We start from the raw sequence: 22,854 nt of genomic DNA, 5'->3' as shown, positions 1-22,854 counted from the left end.
TGGTTCCAAACTTTTATTGACTTGAAAGAGGAGGAAAAAGATTTCAAATCTCACTTTACCCGTTTAATAAAGGGTGTTGAATTAAATTGATTATATATTTTGTAGGGTAAATTACGTCTACGCTTGAGTAAGGTCAAATTACAAAATAAAAATAAAAATTAATTATGTTTGTGTAATTAGAAATCTTTTTATACGTTTATTCTCGTGGTGTCAAATTTAGTGAAATCTTGTCGATTGTGTGTAATTTTCTACAATTTATACTTATTTTACCCATTCGAGCTTTACATTTTAAAATAAGATGATCATAAGATGTGTCCAATGACTTTTAAATATTAGATTGTGCTGCATCAAAAAACTGTATTTTTGCACAAAACAATTACAAACTGGTAAACATTCCGTGGAATATTAATCTAGAAGATTTTGTTGAATCTGACACCATAAAGATAGACGTGTAACAAAATTCATAGTTAAGAAGGCAATTATAATTACTTAAACATAAAGATTTTTTCTTCTTAATTTGACCTTACTTGAGAATGTGGCCGTAATTTATCCCATTTTGTATCAAGTAAAACTTATCTTAAAAAAAAAGTAAATATTATCCAAAAATGTAAATGATAATATCGGTTAAAGGAAATATTACTATGAACAAGATTAATTATCACTTTCTTCCAAAATCAAATCTTTCTCTTTACAAAAGAAGAAAGAAACAAAAAATAATTTAAAGAACACGCTTTATAAACAAGCTTATATATATAAGCCAAAACAAAATAATCTCCCACAACCCTTTCTTCACAAAAAATAATACAGAAATGGCTTGTCTAACATCAAACACTTCACCGATCAAGACAATAGTGGTTTTAGTACAAGAAAACCGCTCATTCGATCACATGTTGGGTTGGATGAAAACCCTAAACCCAGAAATCAACGGCGTCACCGGATCCGAATCGAACCCGTTATCCACAGCAAACCCCGATTCGAACCGGATTTTCTTCGGAGACTGGTCGGTGTACGTTGACCCGGATCCGGGTCACTCAATCCAGGAGATTTACGAGCAGATATTCGGTGTCCAATGGAGTCAAGAATCATCCGCCGCCGGCGAGAAAAAGGAGCCCACCATGCAGGGTTTTGCTCAGGATGCAGAGAGGAAGACACGTGGCATGTCAACTGCGGTCATGAACGGGTTCAAACCCGAATCCGTACCCGTTTACAAGGAGCTGGTGTCGGAGTTCGCCGTCTGTGACCGGTGGTTCGCGGCGGTTCCGGCGTCGACGCAGCCGAACAGGCTGTTTGTGCATTCCGCCACGTCACACGGCGCCACCAGTAATAACAGAGAGCTGTTGCTAAAAGGGTACCCGCAGAAAACTATATTTGACTCGTTAGACGAATCGGGTCGGAGCTTTGGGATTTACTGGCAGAATATCCCGGCTACACTTTTCTACAAGTAATGGTTTTTAAATCCTTTTATCATTTATTTTTATTTATTTATAAGTTGGTGTTCCGCAATATTTTTTTTAATTATTATTAGGACAAAATGCATATTGCTCCCTATAAATTTCTATTTTTTACACTTTCACCCCTAAAAATTAAGAAAATGAAAATTCCCTTCGAATATTATATTGATTGCACTTTGTTGTCCCATAAGTCAATTTTTGGAGGGCATTGTGCAACAAAAATAATTTTAAAGGGGCAATGTGCAAAAAATAATATCTTTAAGGGGCAACGTGCAATAAAAATAACATTTGAAGGGACAATGTGCAACAAAAATCCTCAATTCCGATGAATAATCCATCGGAATTTTGCTATCGGAGCAATGTGCAACAAGAATAATATTTTGAAGGGGACATTCACTTTAAAAAAATTTGAGGGGGTAAGTGCGAAAATTAGAAATTTGCAGGGGGTGATGTGCAATTTGCCCGAATTATTATTATTATTATTATTATTATTATTATTATTATTATTATTATTATTATTATTATTATTATTATTATTATTATTATTATTATAAATGGATTCAACACTTTATTTTTTTATAAATTGAATTAATTGATAATTTTCTTTTTAATTTTAATTTCTTTAATTCTCTTGGCAGGAATTTGAGGAAACTACACCGCTTGCGTTCGAATTTCCATCAATTCGATCTTCATTTCAAGAAACATTGCAAAGAGGGGAGATTACCAAACTACGTGGTTATCGAACAACGATATTTCGATCTAAAAATACTGCCGGCAAACGACGACCACCCTTCTCACGATGTAAGCCATGGCCAGAAATTCGTGAAGGAAGTGTACGAAGCATTAAGGTCAAGTCCTCAATGGAATGAAATGCTATTCATCATTATTTACGACGAGCATGGCGGATTCTTTGACCATGTGCCAACTCCGGTCACCGGAGTTCCGAGCCCTGACGGAATAATCGGACCGGAGCCTTACAATTTCCGGTTCGACCGGTTGGGAGTTAGGGTTCCGGCGATTATGATTTCTCCTTGGATTGAGAAAGGAACTGGTGAGTATAGTATATATATAATTAGCCTTCCTAATTAATTTATTTATTAGTAAAATTAATAAATTAGCTAATGTTGTGATTTAATTATATGCAGTGTTGCATGGGCCAACGGGGCCGTATCCCACATCGGAATTCGAGCATTCTTCAATACCGGCAACGGTTAAGAAGATATTTAATCTTGACGGTTTCTTAACGAAGCGCGACGCTTGGGCCGGGACATTTGAGGCAGTGATTAACCGAAAAAGCCCGAGGACGGATTGCCCGGGTAATTAATTAATTAATTAATCCTATGATCTCCTTATTAATCAATAAAATGATCAAAATATAAATAAATTAAATTTCGATGATCGACAGAAACCCTACCCGAGCCGGTGAAATTGCGCGAGGCCGAGGCGGAAGAAGAGAGAGAAATAAGTGAGTTCCAAATGGAGTTGGTGCAATTGGCTGAAGCATTGATATGTGGGGCCTTCTGGTTCTGGTTCTGCCCTTTCCGAGATAAACCGATCGAACACATGATCGTCTCCGAAGCAGCCGATTACGTGGACAAGGTGTTCAACATTTTCTTGCTTGAATGTGAGAAAGCTATCCGAAATGGTGATCATGATGACTAGATATATATAATTTGCTTCCAATTATTTAATAATGTTTTATTTATTTATTTCCTTCAAAATAAAATAAAATAAAAAGAGTTGGAATTAAGTGTTTGCTGGTTTTAATAGAAAGAAGATTAGTTCTTTACAGAACAAAAGTTGTGGAGCATTGAAATGTTGATCGGCAATAACGTTATTAATTTTGTGTTAATTTTATGTAAATGCATACTGAATTATTTGTTATCAGTTTTATGGGAAAATTAAGTTTTCATCCCTCAAGTTTGTATCGATTTTACATTTGGTCCCCCATATTAACAAAAAACACATTTGATCCCTCGTGTTTCAATAATTCAACATTTTTGGTCATTTTCATCAATTTCCCGTTAGTTCGTCAGTTAAAGCAGTTATCAACACACGTTTGATTCCGTTATTACTAATGAAAATTTGACGGGAAGGGCTAAAAATGTCGAATGTTTGAAACATGAGGGACAAAATATATTTTTTGTGAATATGAGGCGCCAAATGTGGAATTGGTGCAAACTTGAGGGGTGAAAACTGTGATTCTCTCTCAATTTTATTGTTACTACTTCAACAAATGGTAATGCGGCGACGTTTTGACTCATATTTCATCATTTTGTGTGTATATATATCACAATCATTTGTCATTTTCTCCAAGTTAAATTAATTAAGTCAAATGTATCCATCTCTGATTAGTTCAGCATCTCATAATTTATTAATTAAGTACCATTGCTTTCTTATTTTTCGCAGCTGTGTTAATTCAATTGATTATAAATTTGCTGATTAATTCGTGTACTAGTATTTAAATAAGATCATATGTTGAGTAATTGGATCACCTACTGAAAAGGTAACAAACAATATTATGTATAAATCGAACACTGACAACTAATATTTCTGACACTTTTTCTTGTTCAGTTGTGGTAGGTTATATTGGTCCCATTCCCCTCATCTTCATATTATGTGCTCATATTATATATACTAGGGTTGGGCATCAATTGGTTTTATCACCCAACCGATTCACTTTCGATTCGCTTCTTTCGGTCATCGGGCCAATAGTTTTAACTGACCAATATATAAATAGGTCGGTCGGTTGTTTTCACTTTACTCAAATGTCGGTTGATCGATATTATCGGCCAACCAACTTTTTAATTTTTTTTTTATTATAAATATTTAATTATAATTCTTACTTTTTTAATGTTAAAATAATGTATAAAAGACGTTAAAAACTCAAAAATTCAAAACACAAATTTATAAACCTCTTAGTACTATTTCTATTTTATAATTCTTATTTCATATTCTTCATTGTATATTTATTTATCATAGAAGTTTAATTAAAAAAACTTAATTTTAAAGCTGAGATTTTTAAAACACGAGTTTTCTCAACAAAAAATTGAATATATTTTGAAAAAACTTTTAAAAACATCTTATTATTGTAAAAAAAAAAAAAAAACCAATAAATAGATAGTCGATAATACTAACTAACCACCCATTTTTTACCCGACAAAGTCGGGTACCAATTCGACCCATAATTGTCAGATTGATTATGGTTTTCAATTTTCAGCTAAATTGTTGTCGGGTCAGGCCGGTAATTGCCGATAATTGCCCGACCCGAACCGACTGATGCCGAGCTCTAGGTCCTACTACTCCCACTAACTCTTCTCCACTAACAAACATTGATTTATATAATCTGATACTTAGGTTCTTTTCCTAACTTCAATTATATCTGTGAAATTATACTTAACTTCATCTATAATTAATTCTTGATATACATTCAATAACCTTTGCCTACCCTACATTTTTTTTAAATAATTAATAATAATAATAATAATATTATTATTATGGACAGACAAAGCCTAAGCAAAGAATGACGTATAGTGTGACATTCTTTAGTTCTTTCTTAACAAGTAGGCCCACTTATTAATATATTATAAATAGCCCAAACTAATAAATAAATAAATAAATATAAATAAATAAATAAATAAATAAATAAATAAATAAATAAAATAAAAGAAGAAGAGATAAGCACAAAACGGCGGAGAGAGCGACCGGCCAACTATCAGATTCGTAAGCAGGGATGGGGTGCCCCATTTATTTTCCACACAAATCCATCAAAAAAAAAAAAAAAATACCAATTTATTATAAAATTAAATTGACGAAAAATAAAACAGTTTACGTAAAATACAATAGTCTAATTATGTGTGACAAGCTAGCTCCACGTAACGACAATTGAAATATAAGGAAAATTAATACTTGCTCACTTGCTGCAACTACTAGGTCACGTGAATTATCTGATATAACATCGACTACAAGACTACAAAACATTTACTAAGAAAAAAAGATTAGTATTTTGTACGTGTGGATAAGAATTCCTTAATCACCAAAATAATTCAAAATCAAATCAAAAGAAATAACTCAATTATTGAAAGGTTTGATTATCATATCTTGGTATGTATATTTATCTATTTGGCACGTAAGTTAAGTTGGTGTAACCACTTTAAAACATCTCACTTTTTTATCAAGTGACAACAAAACATTAGCGGACAACTTGTCCCACACACAAAAAAAAAAAAAAAAAAAAAAAAAAGAAAAAAATAATGAAAAGAAAAAAACAGTTAATCAAAAGCTGTCTTATTTCCCCTATATATCCAAAGTGAATAAATTGGTAAATTTTGTCTACGTGGATATATTCCTATATTATATGTCCCCACTTTCAATTGACACACTATAGTTGGTGGTCGACATTGAAACGAAATATCTTAATTCCGTGCATTTTATTTTGAAATTTTTTCTATTTTTCACTTTTGTAACAATATTATTTCATTTTTCATCTCGAATTTTAACAATTATTATGAATTCCTATATTTCCGAATTTCTTGACTATATATATTGTATACATACTAATTATCATAATTTGGTCATGTAAGGGATTGTTTAGTGGTTGAAGCAACATGATTTGTGTCAATTTGATCCAAATTCAAATTATCTTGCCAACGATTACTAGATCGAGTTTATCATACATAATTAACCTAGTGTGATTCACGTTCTTTAAAAAATTGTAAGCTATTATACGAAAGTGTATATTTACCTAATGCACCTATACAGTTGGTTGTATATAGTTGTCTGCAGGTTCATTCGTTACGAATCAAAAATATACCAGAATTTTGGTTGACAAAAAATGGTTAAATTGAGAAATGCAGCTGGAAATTAATTTAGGGCATAAGCTTCCAATTTCCAAATTGAAGTTGTCAAAGTTGTGCAACTGATCATTTGTCTTATCACAGAAGTAACAAATATTTATTATTTTTTTATATATGTGTATATATTTAATTATATTGCGTGTGGAATAAAACAAAACATCAATATTGTGGCAACTCATGCAGTTTTTGCATGACAACTGTGTGGAAGCAGCTCAAATATATCTGCTCATTAATTAATTAATACCTTTATAAACTATCTACAAATATCAATTTGATGCCCTTATTACCAATATAATTATGATTTAATTTAATCTACATTTCATGTATTAATTTCATCAAGTGCGATTTTATTATACATGCATAATATTCTGTATAATATACAATTATCTGTAAATCTTCGATTTAAAATTACCTAGTAAATTACATCATGTAAAATCTACAAATTCACTTACTATTATCAATTTTTTTTCAGACATAAACCTTAAAAATCTATCAAGTTGCAACAGTGATAAAGATCCAGCCACGTGGACAAAAGTCAGAGCTATACATCATAAAGCTATTATTATTCTTATTATTATTATTATATATATTTTTTTAAATTTAATTGGTGAGCTATATACAAGGTTGTAAAAAGCGGTAATCGGGTTCGAGTCGGTCAGGCACCGACTCACGATTAATCGGTGCGTCGGTGATAAATCGAAAATAAATCGGTTTTTAAAATTTAATCTAATATATTTCTAGATATTATTTATAAATACTCCAAACATATATAAAAAGATATTTAAACATAGATATATCTCCATCATATATATATCCTAATAACATAATAAAAGTTTAATAATTATAAGATCATAATACATAATATCCTTATAAAATATAAATAAAAAGACGAATTTTTTGAATTTACATTTGTTCTTGACCATTCCTAGCATATATCATTAGTTATTTAACAATAACAATTAACTTAAACAAAATAAGGCTTTCTTTTATTAAAATCCCAACTTTTATTTTGAATTATATATATAAAAAAAAAAAAAACCGATTTTTGACCGATTTTTGGCCGATTTTTGCCACCGAGTTTGACCTGCCTTAAAGGTTTGACTGCCTCAGACCGCCTCGGACCGCCTCAGACCGCCTAAAACCGCCTCACAGGCAATTAGAAACCGTTTTTTCAAACCTTTACACTAAAATCGTAAAGGTTTTGAACCGCCTTCGCCTCGGAGACCGATTAATCGGCCGCCTCAGCCGATTTTTAGAACACTGGCTATATATATGTCATAGTTACAACTTACAATCAAAAGTTTTATTTAATGATTAATAGTTAAATACATAAAACGGTCACCCAACCCAAGTTAATGAATTTGATCAAATATATAGAAATAGTGGTTTAGATGACCAAACCCACCGGTCCAAATTAAAGGGCCCATTTTGCCCTTTGATATATAACAAACATTATTAGTTAGTGAAATCCACGTGTCAAATTTTTATTACCTATCTTTTGAGTATACATCAAGTGAAAATTATTAGTCGATCCATTTACTCACCAATATAAAATATATGTAGTTTGAGAGGAAATGTCCGTATAGGTATAATTCAACTGATTTCGAGACAATTCAACTGATTTCGAGGGTAAATTAGTCTAAGATTTTAGAATTGAGTACTGACAGTCGCTGGGTAATAATTTCAACTCCAATAATAACCGATTTCTTGTGGGCTTCTGCTATCATAATAGGCCGTTAAGTTACCATAATTTACATTCCTTCAATGGAAATCTGTTGGGCCAGGATGGGCCCCTAAGCGCTAGGAATTTCAATTTTTGGTGCAATTTAAAATTGAATAAATGATAATAAATTGTTGATTAATTAATTAGGTAATATTAATGGGATCACTTGCGTTTTACCTTTCTTCTCTTTTGACTTTTTCAAGCAGTGCAAGAGAGACTTAAAAAGCTAAAATGCTAAATATATCTAACTATTGAATGATGGATCCCTTTCTTTGACAACAAATATTCAACCTTCAATAAATACACGCCCTTCAAATATGGGCAAACTCTACCAAAATTTCAATTTATACATCATTTATTTTCATACATCATCTCCCTATTTTTTTTTTTAATTTATTTATATATATCAACAACCCAAAGTTACACATGAAAAAAAAATTATGTCGAAAAAATATATATTAGTTATTATACATATATGATGTAATTCAGCAGGTGTAGGATTATAATAAGCCGTCACAACACCTTCTTTGTGTCGATCGACATAATATATCCGTTAGTTTCGACGACCGTTTAGTTATCTTTAATGAATTAATCTATTTAACCAATAAATAACAAGTGTTATATATATAATATATATAGATGTTGTTGTCATTATTAAAAAAAACCAAAAATAATATGAATTTGAAATTAGTGAATAATAGAACAACTCTCATACTTCACATTTCCGTTTCCGTGATTGCCCTCGATTGTAACTCGACCTTCTTATGTCCACTAATTATATAATTCATCTTCTTTAACAGCTCATCTCTTTCTCTCTCTAAAACTCTCTCTCTCTCTCTCTCTCTCTCTCTCTCTCTCTCTCTCACACACACACACATATACGTGTTATATTGCATATAAATATATATAATCTGCAGGGAAACAAAAAAGAGTAGTGTGTGTAATTAAGAAAATAAATATAATTATGGATAAGCTGCTCAAACATTCTCTGTGTATGTATCTTCTTCTCCAGTGTTTATTATGTGCAGCGGTTAGTTACGCCGCCGCTGCCGCCTTCAACATATCGAATATTCCGTTCAGCAAAGGCTTCAGCCCTCTTTTCGGCGAAGGAAATATCATCCACTCCCAAGATGATCAATCTGTTCAGCTTCATCTCAATCAATTCACAGGCATCTCTCTCTCTCTCTCTCTCTCTCTCTCTCTCTCTCTCTCTCTCTCTCTCTCTCTCTCTCTCTCTCTCTCTCTCTCTCTCTCTCTCTCTCTCTCTCTCTCTCTCTCTCTCTCTCTCTCTCTATATATATATATATATATATATATATATATATATATATATATATATATATATATATATATATATATATATATATATATATTATTACTAACTAATACATGCACATGTGTTGATCATGGTATCTTGGTTATTTTTTTTATTTATTATATAGTTTTCGGCCTTTTTTTTGTTTATTTAAAATGATATATATATACATGACTAAGGTGATCTTCATGCATGCTTATACATATTACACACATGTATATATCTATATATATATATATATATATATATGTATGTATGTATGTGTGAATTTCCTGTTTCTGTTCCAGTATGCCAAGTTTTTCAGACGATATATGGTAATTAATTATATTAATCATGCTTTAATTTAGCTGGAAAAAAAAATTGTATTTAGATGATGTCTAATTAATTAATTAATCAGTTCCTAATAAATTGATTTTAATAATTAATTAATCCACAGGCTCAGGCTTCAAATCCTCTGACCTGTACAACCATGGCTTCTTCAGTGCTAAAATCAAGCTGCCATCGGATTACACCGCCGGAATAGTCGTCGCGTTTTACGTACGTATACTATTTTATTAAAATATTAATTACAACACAATCAATCAATTCAAATTTCTCACCATCATGTAATATATATAATTAATTGCATATATCGAATAATATAATATAAAATAATTATTTAATTGCAGACAACAAACGGAGACATATTCCGAAAAACGCACGACGAACTAGACTTCGAATTCTTGGGAAACATAAGAGGAAAAGCATGGAGATTTCAGACAAATATGTATGGTAATGGAAGCACAAATAGAGGAAGAGAAGAGAGATATTCCCTTTGGTTTGATCCTTCTAAAGACTTCCATTCTTACAGCATACTTTGGACCACCAACAATATTATGTAAGTATTTCTTTTCTTTTCTTTTTTTTATTAAAAATATATTATATTATTAAATTAAAATTATTTATTATTTTAACTTTTTCAAATTTTAATAATATTTTTGGCAGCCGCCCTTTTCAATTTTATTTCTTTCTCAATTGTCAATTGCGGCTTTGAATGAAATTTGACTATTTCAATTTTCTAAGTGTACTTTGCTTCTACCACAAAATAAGCTACCCCTTTATCTACTTATTAATTTATTAGCACAATTATATAATTAATTAATTAATTAGTTATAGAGATACTAGTAGACATAGTTTTCAAAGATCACATGTGTTATGTGTAGAAAAAGGGATAATTGATCATGAATAAAAAGTATTTAGGAATGAGTCACATGCAAGGATACAATTTGATTGGTTAATTATTATTATTGTTATTAAAATAAATTGATTAAATTTCAAGAAAAAAAAAGTTTTTTTTTTAGGTAGATGATCAATTTTATTTTAAATGTTTAGAAACAATCTCGTGAATATCAATAATCATCTTGTCCTTGTCAATTGTCACAACTTAATTGGTCATAATTAGTTGGTATACGTCATTATGATGGAACCAATCCTATGTTCTGTTCCCCACTTAACCTAATCCAATAACAAAACAACGCGTAATTAACATTAATTAAGATGATAATTAATGTAATTTTTATTTTATAATTTTTTTTTTTTTTTTTTTTTGTTTTATTAGATTTTACATTGACGATATTCCGATTCGGGAAATAACTCGGAAAGAAGCAATGGGAGGTGATTTCCCATCGAAGCCGATGGGATTGTACGCCACTATTTGGGACGCTTCCGATTGGGCTACTTCCGGCGGCAAGTACAAAACTAATTACAAATATGCCCCTTTCGTGGCGGAATTTACCGATTTAGTCCTCCACGGGTGTGCCACGGACCCACTTGAGGAGGTGGTGGGCCCCCTTTGCTCCGAGGAAATAGAAGAGCAACTTGCGACTGCTGATTTTACTAAAATAACCCCGAAGCAAAAGTTGGCCATGAAAAAGTTTAGGTTGAAGTATATGTACTATTCGTATTGTCACGATACGGTGAGGTACCCGGTGCCGCCACCGGAATGTGTGTTTGATTCGGCGGAGAGGTGGTTGTTTAAGGAGAACGGGCGGCCGAAGTTTGACGATAAAACCCGCCGGAGGAGGTTTAAGAAAAGAGGGCAAGTTATGAGTGCCAAGAACTATGCAAATCAAGAGGATGTGTGACCATTTATATGGTTTAATATATATGTATATATATACACATACTATATATATACATACTGTTGTCATGTAAAAAGTAAAGTTGGTGATTTTTTTTGTTTGTTTTTTTGGGGTTTGGACACAAATAAGATTGTATTAATTTATTGATGTGAGATTGGAGTGCAAATTGTTGAGTTAGAACATATTTATAAAATAAGAGAAGTTTGGCGTCCAAATTTGCTTACCTTTTTCTTTCATTCTACAATGTTTCAAAAGTACTTAATTTTTTTCTTAAGAATTTTTTAACTGCATAGATTCGGATTCGAAAATTTTCGATTTAGGAACTATATTTTGAATTTTGAAAATTTCAATTTTTTTTATTGAAATTGGAATATATACGAGATTTTGATTCCCAATCTGATTTTAATTTTATAAAAATAATTCAAAGTTTTATTTATTTCAATGATACACAAATAACATACATCAATTATATATTATGTATTTTATATTTTAGTGAATAAAAATTGGAATTTTCAATTCATGTCGGTCCGATCAGAAAATTTCGATTGAGGAACGCGTTTTTTCATTCCAAATTCCTTAAAATCTAAATTACACAATTTAATGAGTTATCAAACTTTCACACCATTCTAAAACACCATCTCTATATTTTCTAATTGTTATTATGATATGTATCTCCTGTTTTCCACACTATTTTCTATAATTCTTATTTGCTTCATTTATTTAAGGATTAATTTCACATTATGACAATTAAGTGTGTATATATATTTTTTTTTCAAAATGAGTTTGCATTATTAAATTTGTATAAAATACTGATATTGTTACCGATATCACTAATAAATTTAATTATAATTAATGTATTAAACTAATCATTAATTGTTTTCACTTTTTATAAAATGCTAGGGAAATATGCTAATGTTGTATACAATAACATGCATGCCAATCAATTAATACCGATTAGTTTTATTTTAATTAAAAAGAGAAGAAAAAGTCTAATTTAAACCCCATAATATATCTTAACAAAACCCCACAAATATCTCAACAAACCCAAACACATAGCAAGTAACGGCTATTAGACCCATTCAAAAAAACACTATGTAATTCTCTCTCTCACAGCTACGTTCAATCATATTTCTTCTCAGGTATTTCTTGAAAGAATCATCCAATTCTTGATAATCACTACACAAATATATATTATTTTCTGCATTTTTATTCTTTTTTAATTAATTATATTGTCCATGTTGAACAATGGTACTATTTTTCTATTTAATTTAAAAAAAAATTTCCTTTGAATATTTTGAAGATTTTCATATCTCTGTGTTTGCAGGTAATAAAAAGTACCATGAGATGGCAGCAAGAAATGGAATTGAATCTTCAACCTGGTATAAAAAAAATTAATTAATTATCTCATTTGTATATTTATCTTCAACATTTTTCATTTTAATTCATTAATTAATTTCGTATATTTATAATAATTCAGGAGACCAAGGTCTAAATTAACATCAGGACTCCAGCTTCATCTCTGTGGATCACTCTTCACAGTAGACAAGGTACTTTCGAAAAAAAAAAAAGAAACCCTAAAAGTAAAACCCTAAAAAAAACTAATCTTTTTCTTGTTATTATAACAGGAACTTCTGGCAAAGAAATCATCGAAGATAGCGAAGTTAATGCAGAGAAACCCTAATGGAGACCTCTCGAATCTCCTCCGCGACATTCCGGCCGATCAAGAATCGATGGAAATCGTCGGAAGATTCTGCCACGGCTTCCGCATAGATCTCACAACCGAAAACATAGTCCGCGTCTCTTGCGTAGCTAAATACCTAGGAATGACGGACAATCACTGCCCCAAGAACCTACTCACCGAAGCCCTCGATTTCTTCGAGCGCCATGTCATCCCTAGCTGGAACAATTCCGTAAGAGCCCTCAAGACCGCGGAGAATATGCTCGATCACGCATCGGAGCTCGGACTTATTGATTACTGCGCTCAATCCATTATATCGAAGGCGATGGAAGATCCCCGTTTGCTTGGAGAATCAATCGGGAGTGTTCCGATCTCCGACGAAGAAGAAGAAGATTCCAACGAATATAAACCGAACGCTAGAAGGAAGCTATTCGATATAGAATGGAAATCCGAAGATTTGAGTTCGCTAGGTCTAAGATTATACGCGCCGATAATCAATGCAATGATCCAGCAAAAAATCCCGCAAGAAAACGTAGCGGCAAATATATATCAATACGCGAAAACATGGCTGTTTTCCGACGAGGAAAAAATAGACGAAAATTCGCAGAGGGAGATTCTAGAAGCATTAGTGCAGCTTCTGCCTCAAGAAAGAGATATGGTCACGTGCACATTTCTCTTCCACATGCTCCGTTTTGCCAAATTTCTCGATGCCAGCTCGGACTGCATGAACGGGATCGAGCAAAGAATCGGGAAGCAGCTAGACCAAGCCTCGGTCAAAGACATGCTAATACCTTCACAAGGGTACGCGAAAGACGAGCAGTACGACACGGAGTGCATCCGTAGAATCTTGAAAAACTTCTATATGCACTACACGGGGCCGGACCCTACCGGGCTAGGGTTAGTGGCGGAGCTCATAGACGAGTTCTTGATCGAAATATCGGCGGACATTGATTTGAAGATGCCCACTTTCGTTGCGTTTGCCGACATGTCGGTGGCGGCGTCGGACGGGTTGAGTCACCGGACCTCGGACGCAATATACCGGGCGGTGGATATATATCTGGACAAGCACAGGCATTTGACGGAGTCGGAGAAGGAGGAGATATGTAAGGTTCTGAATTGTAATAGGTTGTCCGGTGAGGCGTGCGAGCACGCGGCGCAGAACGGGAGGCTGCCGGTTAGGTTTGTGGTGCAGGCGTTGTTTGTGGCGCAGTTGAAGCTGAGGGAGGCGTTTGTTCCGAGAATAGCAGCGGCGGGTGGTGGTGGTGGTGGTGGTGGTAGTGAGAATAGCAATGGGAGGAGGGTGGTTGTGGAAAGGGGGGAGGAGGAAGGGGAGAGGATGGAGATAGAGAGGATGGGGAGTAAGGTGAAGGAGTTAGAGAGAGAGTGTGATGTGATGAGGAGAGAGATAGAGAGAAGTGGTGGTATTGGATTTAGTAATAATAATAATGTGGTGAAGAAAAACAAGAAGAGTGGGAAAATGAGTATGTGGAAGGAGATGAAGAGGAAATTAGGGTGTGGAATGAGTAGTGTTGATGATGATTACCATTGTCTTGTTAAGAAGAAGAAGAAAGTCCACCCCAGATGATTTTATATATATATGTGTGTGTGTGTGTGTGTGTGTTTGTGTGTGAGAGAGAGAAAGAGATGAGTTGAGACTTGTCTTGATGAAATAATTAAGGAATTAAGAACAATATGTGTTTGTTTGCATGATTCTGTTATAATTTGGTGTGTTTTGATGTTTAAGAATCAAGATCATTTTGAGACGGTTAGTTTTTTTTTTTCTACTTTTTTTTTTTCGAGTTTATATGTAGTTAAAGTTTATTGAGCATCAAACGGGATTTACAGTGTGGTTAACGTATCTCGTGTGATTCGAGAGCGAAAGTTTTGTAACCAATGCATATTGTGGTTGTGTGTTTCTTTGTCAAAAAAAAAAGAAAAACTAATAATAAATAAATGGTATGGTTTTCTATACAGATTTCAAGTGTTTAAGTACTACATGGAGAGAGGAGAGAGAGAAAAAAAAAGATCTGAACTCAAGCTTGAGCTCGCCAGAACAGCCAAATTCGGCTCGTTTATATCCCTTGCTATGGGTGGTAGTTTCAAACTGTACATGAATGATAAAAGTCTTATTTTGCAATTGGAAATTTAGCGGGATGTATTAGCTAAACCGTGGTCATTCTTAGATACGAATGAAATTTTGTTGTATGATATTTGTCCCAATTCTTTAGATTATCATATGTATCAGGATCTTTTGCCCGTGTACGCTCGTAGTACATCTGATCCTTGCAATCACACCATGGTTTTAAGTTCTTAAAATAATATCACCGTGGTTTTAAGTTCTTAATATAATATCTTTTGTTCAAGTTCGAAAAAAAAAAAAAAATTAATAATATTCACAATTAGGCATCTAGAAAATCTAAGAAATTGCAGCATGCTAAAGAAAATCGAACTCGAGTTGTTACAGGAAAATAGTTTTTTTTAGAAGTGACAAAAAAATATCCAATTCAATTCCGAGGAATTTTGAAAAAAAAATTCCAAAATTAAAATTAGAATAAATGTAAATGAAAATAATAATAAAATAAAATAAAGGGTAAATTTCAATTTACCCCCTTGTACTCTGCCCAAGAATCACTTTACCCCCTCGTACTCTTAGTTTAGTCGATTTACCCCCTTGTACTTGTACAATTTCCCAATACAACCCTCTTCATCAACTTTTTTCGATTTTGACTCTGACGCCATTTGGTCAAGAGTCAAAATATTGACATAAATATTGAATTTTTTCGATTCTGACTCTCGAGATTAGAAAAGAGAAAGTTTCACACATTCATATATTTTTTTTCTTTGCACTGGATGGAATCAATCAATTTTTTGGTCTTGATTTTTACTAAGTTAGGGGTTCAATTTGGGGATATCTTGGAAGGGGAAGTGGTGGGAGAAGAAAAAATGACAATATTGACGGAGGAGAAACGACGCATTATAGGCAGTGACAATTTTGTAATTTACAGAGTTGACCAAATGGCGTTAGAGTCAAAATTGACAAAAATTGAAGGAAATGGCTGTATTGGGAAATTGTACAAGTACAAGGGGGTAAATCGATAAAATTGAGAGTACGAGGGGATAAAGTGACTCTCAGGATAAAATAATAATAAAAAATAATAATAATTAAAAAAAAAAAAAAAAAAAACCAGGTGGATGAGATCCTAAGCAGACGTTTGGTCCGTCCAATGAGATAAAAAAATGACTTATTCAACGACTTTGCGTCCGATTCGAGTATACATACATACATACATACAGTCTCTGAATTCAGACCCTCAAACGGGATATTCTTCGCAGCTAAAAAACGCCATGGGACAACTTCTTGACAAGTTTCAAGGTATCTATTTTTATTCTTATTCAATTCACCTAATCAATCTATTATGCGGTAATTATCATGCTTTCTCTGTGTGTGTGTGTGTGTGTGTGTGTGTGTTTGTGTGTGTTTTCTTCACTGTATTCCATGGGCTTGAATCAAATCATAAATCTGCGTTATATCCGATTCCTTTGGTTGTGTAATTGAATTTTGTTTGATGTGAATTTACCTTTCAATCCAATCCATAAGGTTTTAATTTCACCGCTGTAAAACTCAGATCTTTTTTTATGTTTGCATCTGGGTTTTTTTTTGTATGCTTGTATCTGTGTTGATTTAAGGCCTCGTTTGGTTGGTATTGAGTTTTTTTCTGTAATCTTATCTTGGCTAATCTTATCTCGGCAACCAACCGAATAAGGAATTTAATATTTATGCTTTATGGGTGCCTTGATAATTCGATATCTTTATATTTATGTATGTATATTTTTTGGGAAATTATAAAAGTAGTTTTTAGGAAATTATATCGAATTATATTTATCGAAGAACTGAATTAAATATTTTGAGTGTTCGTAAATCGTGGCCGTGTAATTCAGTTGCCGAAAACAGGTCACTGGCTTTAGTTTGCGTAATCCATTGAATTTTGAAAATATTTGATTGTTTAGTTTTATAATCGATGATGTATTCTCTAAATTAAACGAGGCAAAATCGTGGTGAATCTAACTCTGTTTCTAAGGTTGTTTGTGCCACCTGTACATCTGTATTTCCTCAATTCTTGATTTTCAAGTAGCAAAAAACGCGAGTGTTCGGTTTCTGTTGTTTCTAGAAAGATATTTCCGATTTGAAAACTCCGTTGCATTTAAGGTATTACTTCCGTGCATACTTTTTTTTAACTGAATATCGTATTGTTCGATTCTTGTGCCTTGACGACATTAGTTTCAACAAGATCCCGTCTTTATTATTATTCCTTAATCTTCATCGATGAAATTTAAATCGTTGTGCACGATATACATGGTATTATTTAATCCAGAAAAGCTTTCGTCTGTACAGGAAAGGAATGGAAAGAAAAACAGATACGTATGATTACCGACAAAGTTTTCAATCGTGTCAAAGATGATGCTGGAAGGCCTACTCTAACATTCGAAGAGCTCTACATCGCCGTATTACTTATATATAAGTCTGAATCTTCGCCTTTACAATTACTTATTCCAAAAATAATTTACGCATCTTCTGATATTTCCTATTTTTTTTTTGTTAGTGATCTTAACAAGCGTCTGCCGGGCCCCCATTTCGACCCCCCTACTAAGGAGCAAATTAAGACCCTCATGCAGGTACGTCGTAGAATTTCGACAATTTCGATTAATTCTTTTATCTGTTTCAAATTAACGTAAAAAAGTATTTTATTTTATTTTATTTTATTTATATTATATTTCAGGAGAGTGACATAAACTTTGACGGCGAATTGGACCGTGAAGAATTTGTTAAGTTCATACGACGCATAACGAAAGACACTTTCATTAGTGTGAGTCAAGGATTAATAATTACTCTTGCCGTTGCTCCGACGGTGGCTTTGCTAACGAAGAGGAGTTGCGAGAATGTGCCAGGTGTCGGCAAAGTGGTCCAGAAAGTACCGAATTCGATTTACGCTTCGCTTGTGACACTCGTCATTGTTGCCTTTCAACAAGGTGCGGAGAGATCGTAATTCATAAATGGTACCCTTCTTTTGTTTGTGTACATAGAATTTCTCAAGAGAATTCTTCTCTTTTGGAGAACACAACTTGTAAAACTTATTGTGTGGATTGGTTTATTATACATCTGCATTTTTATCAAGTGTTTCGATTTCCCATTCGTGCTTATTAATTTGGATAAATTACAAGTATACCCCTGAAGTAAAGCTAAATTACGATATAGCTTGTCCTGTTTGCGGAGTTATGTTTAACTCGGTACATAGCAAAATTACAAACATGCCCCTGTTTTGGGTGCAATTTTACTAGTATACCCATTCCCGCCCCGTTTAGAACCGATAAAAAAAATATTTGTTTTTAATATTTGTAATTAATTTATTTAGAATTGATCCACAACTTAGTATTTTTATAATATAAATAGTATATAAAGTTAATAAATATAGAAAAATTTATAAGCAGGGTGCATACATTCAAAACCCGTAATCGCAAAAAAGAAAACCCGTACCCGACCCATTAGCTAACAGGGCGGGTTGAAGTTGAAGTTGCCTCCCTATGTTTACCCCCTCAAACAACAAATCAGTAAAATGTCTAAATTAAATTGCATGTGAATTAAAAGAAAAGAAATTAAGAAGAAAAAAACACCAATCATATTCATTTTTTAATGATTAGAACAAGGACAATTTTGTCCAAATAATACATATAATAGACTCTAAATACTTGACATCCTTAAACACAAACAAACAAACATATATAAGATGAAATCAATCGACCTCTCTACGGCGACGGTGATGATGACGTCACACCTCCGACACTAGTAGTACCACTGCCGCTAGTGCTCGATCCATCTTCATTGTTACGGTTTTCCGATTTTCGAAAGTTGAGTACCAAACAGAACTCGTTGTTGTTGTTTCTCCGGTATCCCCAAAGCTCGACCGAGTCACCTTCATGCGCATCGTTCGCCCTAATTATCTTCATCCATTCTTTGTTGATAACCGTGATTTTCACGCTGCTCCACCTCACCAAATGGAGGTTATAGAAGTCGCCGTTTTTATCAATCCCCACAAACTCGAGCCCTTTTCTGTCATCGGCATCGACAGCTGTCCTCTCTTCGTCGGTCAGGAACCCCATCAGGTTCACTTTACAACCGGAGATAAATAACCTGTTTAGGCGGTCCCGCACATCGGATACTTCGAGTTTCTTCTTGTACAAGAAAACCGGTTTACTTCCGTCGTGCGACTCGATTTTTTGAAGCAGCCCTGGAATTTCCTCCAATGGAATAATAACATTATCGCCTTCATCGTGATTCGGTGATAGTTTCGCCTTCTTCTTCTTGTCGTTCGATGATTTCGCCTTTTTCTTTTCGATATCGGGTTTTTTCGCTAGCTTGTTCTTCTTTCCTCGGCCGCCGGTAGTAGGAGTAGTACTAGTTGTTGAAATATCATGAAGATTAGTTGCAGAAAACTCACCGGAATATTCCTTATTACAGGGCCGGTTTCTTGAAAACCCTAGATGCTCAGGGCCGAAGATTGTATTCATTGTCGGAAGAACACAACTCAACGGCACCGGACAGTAGATATTATTGTCCGAAATATTCTGAATTTGGTCGGAAATACTTTTCTTGGCCTTGGTTGTCCGGTAAAAGTCGTCGGAAAAAGAAGGGATTGATAAACCCGTCGCCGGAAGTAGGGTTCCGGTGGTATTTCCTGATAAGATTTGATCGCCACCGTTGTTAATGTTAATGTGGTGGAATGCCCTTTTCTTGAGCGGCAAAGTACTGGAAACTTCGCCGGAAAGAGGGTTAATGTTAATGTTGTGGAATGCCCTTTTCTTGAGCGGCAATGTGCTGGAAACTTCGCTTGCGTTATCAGGCGGCGGCGCAGCTGCTGCAGAAGCAACCTTGACGGCGGCGGCAGTGGAAGATTCCGGTGGTGTGGGATTAGGAACAGCATCAGAGATTTCGACTCCAAACAACTTCATCTCTGCGCACTCGGGAGAATTATATTATATGATCGAAAGTGATTTATTTTCAGAGTTTGTGATGAGATTGTAATTAAAGGTGATATTATATAGATATATATAAGCATGTAAGTATTGTTGCTCGGAGGTGAAAGGGTTTTGTAATTGTACAAGGAAATATTTTATTTCCTTGTTAGAAGCGGACACCAAATCATTATTTAAGGAATTATTTTATGTTGGATTCTATTTTATTTCCTAATTTGAATCCACTTCATACTAAATCGAATCCAACGATTACATTATATTACATTAAATTATACACTCGGTCCCAATCTTTTAATGTATACAAAATTAATATGAAAGTATAAATTTGATATGTTATACGAGTATAAGTGTATAACTATAAAAATTATAGGGGTTGAAAGATATCACAAATTTTGGAGATTAATTTATCAAAATCCAATTATCAAGTTATTTCTCTTTCAATACATTGTTCTTGAAATTATAATTATATATTCGGCAAATTGCATTTAGGCCCCTAAAAAAATGTATTTTTTGCACTTTCCCCCCTCAAAATACGAAAAATAGACTGGTCCCCCTTCGAAATATACAACTCATCGGTGCACTTCTTCTCAAATGTGTATTTCTTGTCGAACTCTAGCCGGATTTGAGTAATTGGGAAGGGTAATTTCGTCATTTAAGGTTATAAATGTCATTTAACCTTTTTTCCACCCCATGTTACCGTTGTAGAAATAATAATATGAATAATGTTTTTCTTATTTTTCATTAACCAACACTACATTCTTATATATACATACATGCATGATAAAAAATGATCAAGCAAATATTCTTTAATAAATGTATATAAAATCAAATCAAATATCCTAAGGATATTTACAATTAAATCAAATATTGCATATAATCAAATCAAATATCTTTGGGATTATCTCTAATATGCCCCCTCAAGATGGAGCTCCGTGAGGAGAGTCTAATCTTGTCTCTAAGATAAAGAAATCAAGCTCGAGGTAGTGGTTTGGTGAGAGCATCGGCTAATTGATCGGTGGATGAGACATGAGCAAGTCGTAGATCTCCATTTTGAACTTGAACTCTAATGAAGTTAAAGTCAATGACAACATGCTTCATACGAGAATGAAATACTAGATTAGAACACAATTGTGTAGCTCCAATATTATCACAGTAGATAACGGGTGACTGAGGTAGTTGATATGGAGATCGGTGAGAAGAGAACTTATCCAAGATATTTCAGCAGCTGTAGCAGCAACATACCGATATTCGGCTTCAGTAGAAGAGCGAGCAATTGTACGTTGCTTCTTGGAACTCCGCGAAATAGGATTGCGACCGAGATAAACAATATAAGCACTGGTAGAAGAGAAATCATCCTTATTTCCCTCCCAATCCGCATTGGAAAAGGCATGGAGTGACAGTGGAGAATCACGATAGAGACATATGCCATAATCAGAAGTACCAGAAAGATAGCGTAAGAGGCGCTTAACTGAAGTCCAATGGTCGGTGGTTGGACGATGCATGCATTGAGATAGCTTGTTTAATTTACTGTAAAAGCTATTTCTGGCCGAGTAAGAGACAAGTACTGTAAGCTACCCACGAGGGCTCTGTATTCCGTTGGATCAGTAAGAGTAGTGCCCGAGTGAAGGGTAAGTGTTGGACTAGTAGGGAGAGGGGTGAGTACTGATTTGCTATCAATCATATTGGTACGAGAAAGAAGATCGAGAATGTACCGGCGTTGAGAAAGAATAACTCCATGTTCGTGCGGCGTGACTTCCACACCAAGGAAGTAGGCAAGCGGTTCAAGATCTTTAATGGAAAATCGATAAGAGAGATGTAACAATCTAGTTGACTGTAGCATTACTGTCACCTGTGATTATAATATCATCCACATAGACAAGAAGATATACACATTGATTACTAGTGTGGAGAATAAAAAGAGATGCATCTGCATGTGAGTTTCGAAATCCAATTGCAATAAGAAATTGAGGAAGCTCATTGTACCATGCACGCGGAGCTTGTTTAAGGCCATATATTGCCTTGTGAAGCTTACACACGTGTGTTGGGTAGTCGGGATCAACAAAACCTTGTGGTTGAGCCATATATACATCTTCGCTGAGATGCCATTGTAAAAAGGTATTATTCACATCGAGTTGTCGGAGAGACCATCCACGACTTATACCTATACTAATGACAATCTGAACTGTGGTAGGCTTAATGACTGGGCTAAATGTATCATTGTAATCTACACCAGGTCGCTGCTGAAATCCTTTAGCGACCAACCGAGCCTTGTACCTATCAATTGAACCATCAGAGTGACGTTTAGTTCGGAAAATCCATTTGCAACCAACAATATTTTGGGAAGGTACAGATGGAACTAACTCCCATGTCCCATTTCGAACAAGAGCATCATATTCTTCAAACATGGCTTGACGCCATTTAGTATCTTTGATGTCTTGGGTCGCATTTGTGGGTTCCAACTCAGTTTTATTGGAAAGTTGGGCAGTGAGGTTCAATTTTTGGGTAGGTTTGTGGATTGAATTTTTGGCCCGTGTAGTCATACGGTGTGAGTTATGGTTTTCAGGTACATGTATGGCTTGTTGGATGTTTGGTTCATGAGGGTTTGTGCAATTAGGTGATTGAGTCGGTGCTAAGGTTACAATTGGTGGATTTACAGGTAATGGAGTGTTTGAGGATATGGGT

The 22,854-nt window shown here is 34.1% G+C and overlaps 5 protein-coding genes across 6 annotated transcripts; 4 read left to right on the top strand and 1 right to left on the bottom strand.

The window, feature by feature from the left end:
- Positions 1-754: 754 nt before the first annotated feature.
- On the top strand, positions 755-3,338 carry LOC105954733 (non-specific phospholipase C4). The gene is made up of 4 exons (XM_088815076.1): positions 755-1,441; positions 2,090-2,502; positions 2,597-2,767; positions 2,857-3,338. Exons 1-4 carry the CDS (start codon positions 810-812, stop codon positions 3,111-3,113), a joined length of 1,473 nt encoding a protein of 490 aa, XP_088671202.1. The 5' UTR covers positions 755-809; the 3' UTR covers positions 3,114-3,338.
- A 5,022-nt stretch (positions 3,339-8,360) lies between these two features.
- LOC105954772 (putative xyloglucan endotransglucosylase/hydrolase protein 30) lies at positions 8,361-11,680 on the top strand. Its single transcript, XM_012978451.2, has 4 exons — positions 8,361-9,199; positions 9,782-9,882; positions 10,014-10,222; positions 10,943-11,680. The coding sequence occupies exons 1-4, from the start codon at positions 8,995-8,997 to the stop codon at positions 11,466-11,468; spliced, it is 1,041 nt and encodes a 346-aa protein (XP_012833905.2). The 5' UTR covers positions 8,361-8,994; the 3' UTR covers positions 11,469-11,680.
- An 890-nt stretch (positions 11,681-12,570) lies between these two features.
- On the top strand, positions 12,571-14,824 carry LOC105954771 (BTB/POZ domain-containing protein At5g17580). 2 transcript variants are annotated; one of them, XM_012978450.2, is made up of 4 exons: positions 12,571-12,604; positions 12,790-12,844; positions 12,943-13,012; positions 13,091-14,824. In XM_012978450.2, exons 2-4 carry the CDS (start codon positions 12,810-12,812, stop codon positions 14,726-14,728), a joined length of 1,743 nt encoding a protein of 580 aa, XP_012833904.2. In that variant the 5' UTR covers positions 12,571-12,604; positions 12,790-12,809; the 3' UTR covers positions 14,729-14,824. The 2 variants fall into 2 exon arrangements, with proteins under 2 accessions (XP_012833904.2, XP_088668914.1); XM_088812788.1 differs by lacking the exon at positions 12,571-12,604 and adding an exon at positions 12,623-12,713.
- A 1,526-nt stretch (positions 14,825-16,350) lies between these two features.
- On the top strand, positions 16,351-18,316 carry LOC105954770 (Calcium-binding EF hand family protein). Its single transcript, XM_012978448.2, has 4 exons — positions 16,351-16,516; positions 17,537-17,663; positions 17,745-17,817; positions 17,922-18,316. Exons 1-4 carry the CDS (start codon positions 16,381-16,383, stop codon positions 18,186-18,188), a joined length of 603 nt encoding a protein of 200 aa, XP_012833902.2. The 5' UTR covers positions 16,351-16,380; the 3' UTR covers positions 18,189-18,316.
- A 585-nt stretch (positions 18,317-18,901) lies between these two features.
- On the bottom strand, positions 18,902-20,203 carry LOC148772450 (uncharacterized). Its single transcript, XM_088812779.1, has one exon. It carries the CDS (start codon positions 20,146-20,148, stop codon positions 18,946-18,948), a length of 1,203 nt encoding a protein of 400 aa, XP_088668905.1. The 5' UTR covers positions 20,149-20,203; the 3' UTR covers positions 18,902-18,945.
- Between the last annotated feature and the right edge of the window lie 2,651 nt (positions 20,204-22,854).

This window comes from Erythranthe guttata, chromosome 2 (assembly GCF_056151865.1).
Source record: "Erythranthe guttata isolate IM_541 chromosome 2, IM_541, whole genome shotgun sequence".
In the NCBI taxonomy this organism is placed as follows: Eukaryota; Viridiplantae; Streptophyta; class Magnoliopsida; order Lamiales; family Phrymaceae; genus Erythranthe; species Erythranthe guttata.
Note: the sequence above shows the minus strand (reverse complement) of the source record. Positions and strands in the feature narration are given on the sequence as shown.

Excerpts from the sequence above, each read along its gene's own strand:
- LOC105954733 (XM_088815076.1), top strand. The coding sequence starts at position 810 with ATGGCTTGTCTAACATCAAACACTTCACCGATCAAGACAATAGTGGTT. Across the intron at positions 2,503-2,596 it reads TTGGATTGAGAAAGGAACTG|TGTTGCATGGGCCAACGGGG; the intron begins GTGAGTATAGTA and ends AATTATATGCAG. Across the intron at positions 2,768-2,856 it reads CCCGAGGACGGATTGCCCGG|AAACCCTACCCGAGCCGGTG; the intron begins GTAATTAATTAA and ends GATGATCGACAG.
- LOC105954772 (XM_012978451.2), top strand. The coding sequence starts at position 8,995 with ATGGATAAGCTGCTCAAACATTCTCTGTGTATGTATCTTCTTCTCCAG. Across the intron at positions 9,200-9,781 it reads TCATCTCAATCAATTCACAG|GCTCAGGCTTCAAATCCTCT; the intron begins GCATCTCTCTCT and ends ATTAATCCACAG. Across the intron at positions 9,883-10,013 it reads GAATAGTCGTCGCGTTTTAC|ACAACAAACGGAGACATATT; the intron begins GTACGTATACTA and ends ATTTAATTGCAG.
- LOC105954771 (XM_088812788.1), top strand. Across the intron at positions 12,845-12,942 it reads GGAATTGAATCTTCAACCTG|GAGACCAAGGTCTAAATTAA; the intron begins GTATAAAAAAAA and ends ATAATAATTCAG. Across the intron at positions 13,013-13,090 it reads CACTCTTCACAGTAGACAAG|GAACTTCTGGCAAAGAAATC; the intron begins GTACTTTCGAAA and ends TTATTATAACAG.
- LOC105954770 (XM_012978448.2), top strand. The coding sequence starts at position 16,381 with ATGACTTATTCAACGACTTTGCGTCCGATTCGAGTATACATACATACA. Across the intron at positions 16,517-17,536 it reads ACTTCTTGACAAGTTTCAAG|GAAAGGAATGGAAAGAAAAA; the intron begins GTATCTATTTTT and ends TCGTCTGTACAG. Across the intron at positions 17,664-17,744 it reads GCCGTATTACTTATATATAA|TGATCTTAACAAGCGTCTGC; the intron begins GTCTGAATCTTC and ends TTTTTTTGTTAG.
- LOC148772450 (XM_088812779.1), bottom strand. The coding sequence starts at position 20,148 with ATGAAGTTGTTTGGAGTCGAAATCTCTGATGCTGTTCCTAATCCCACA.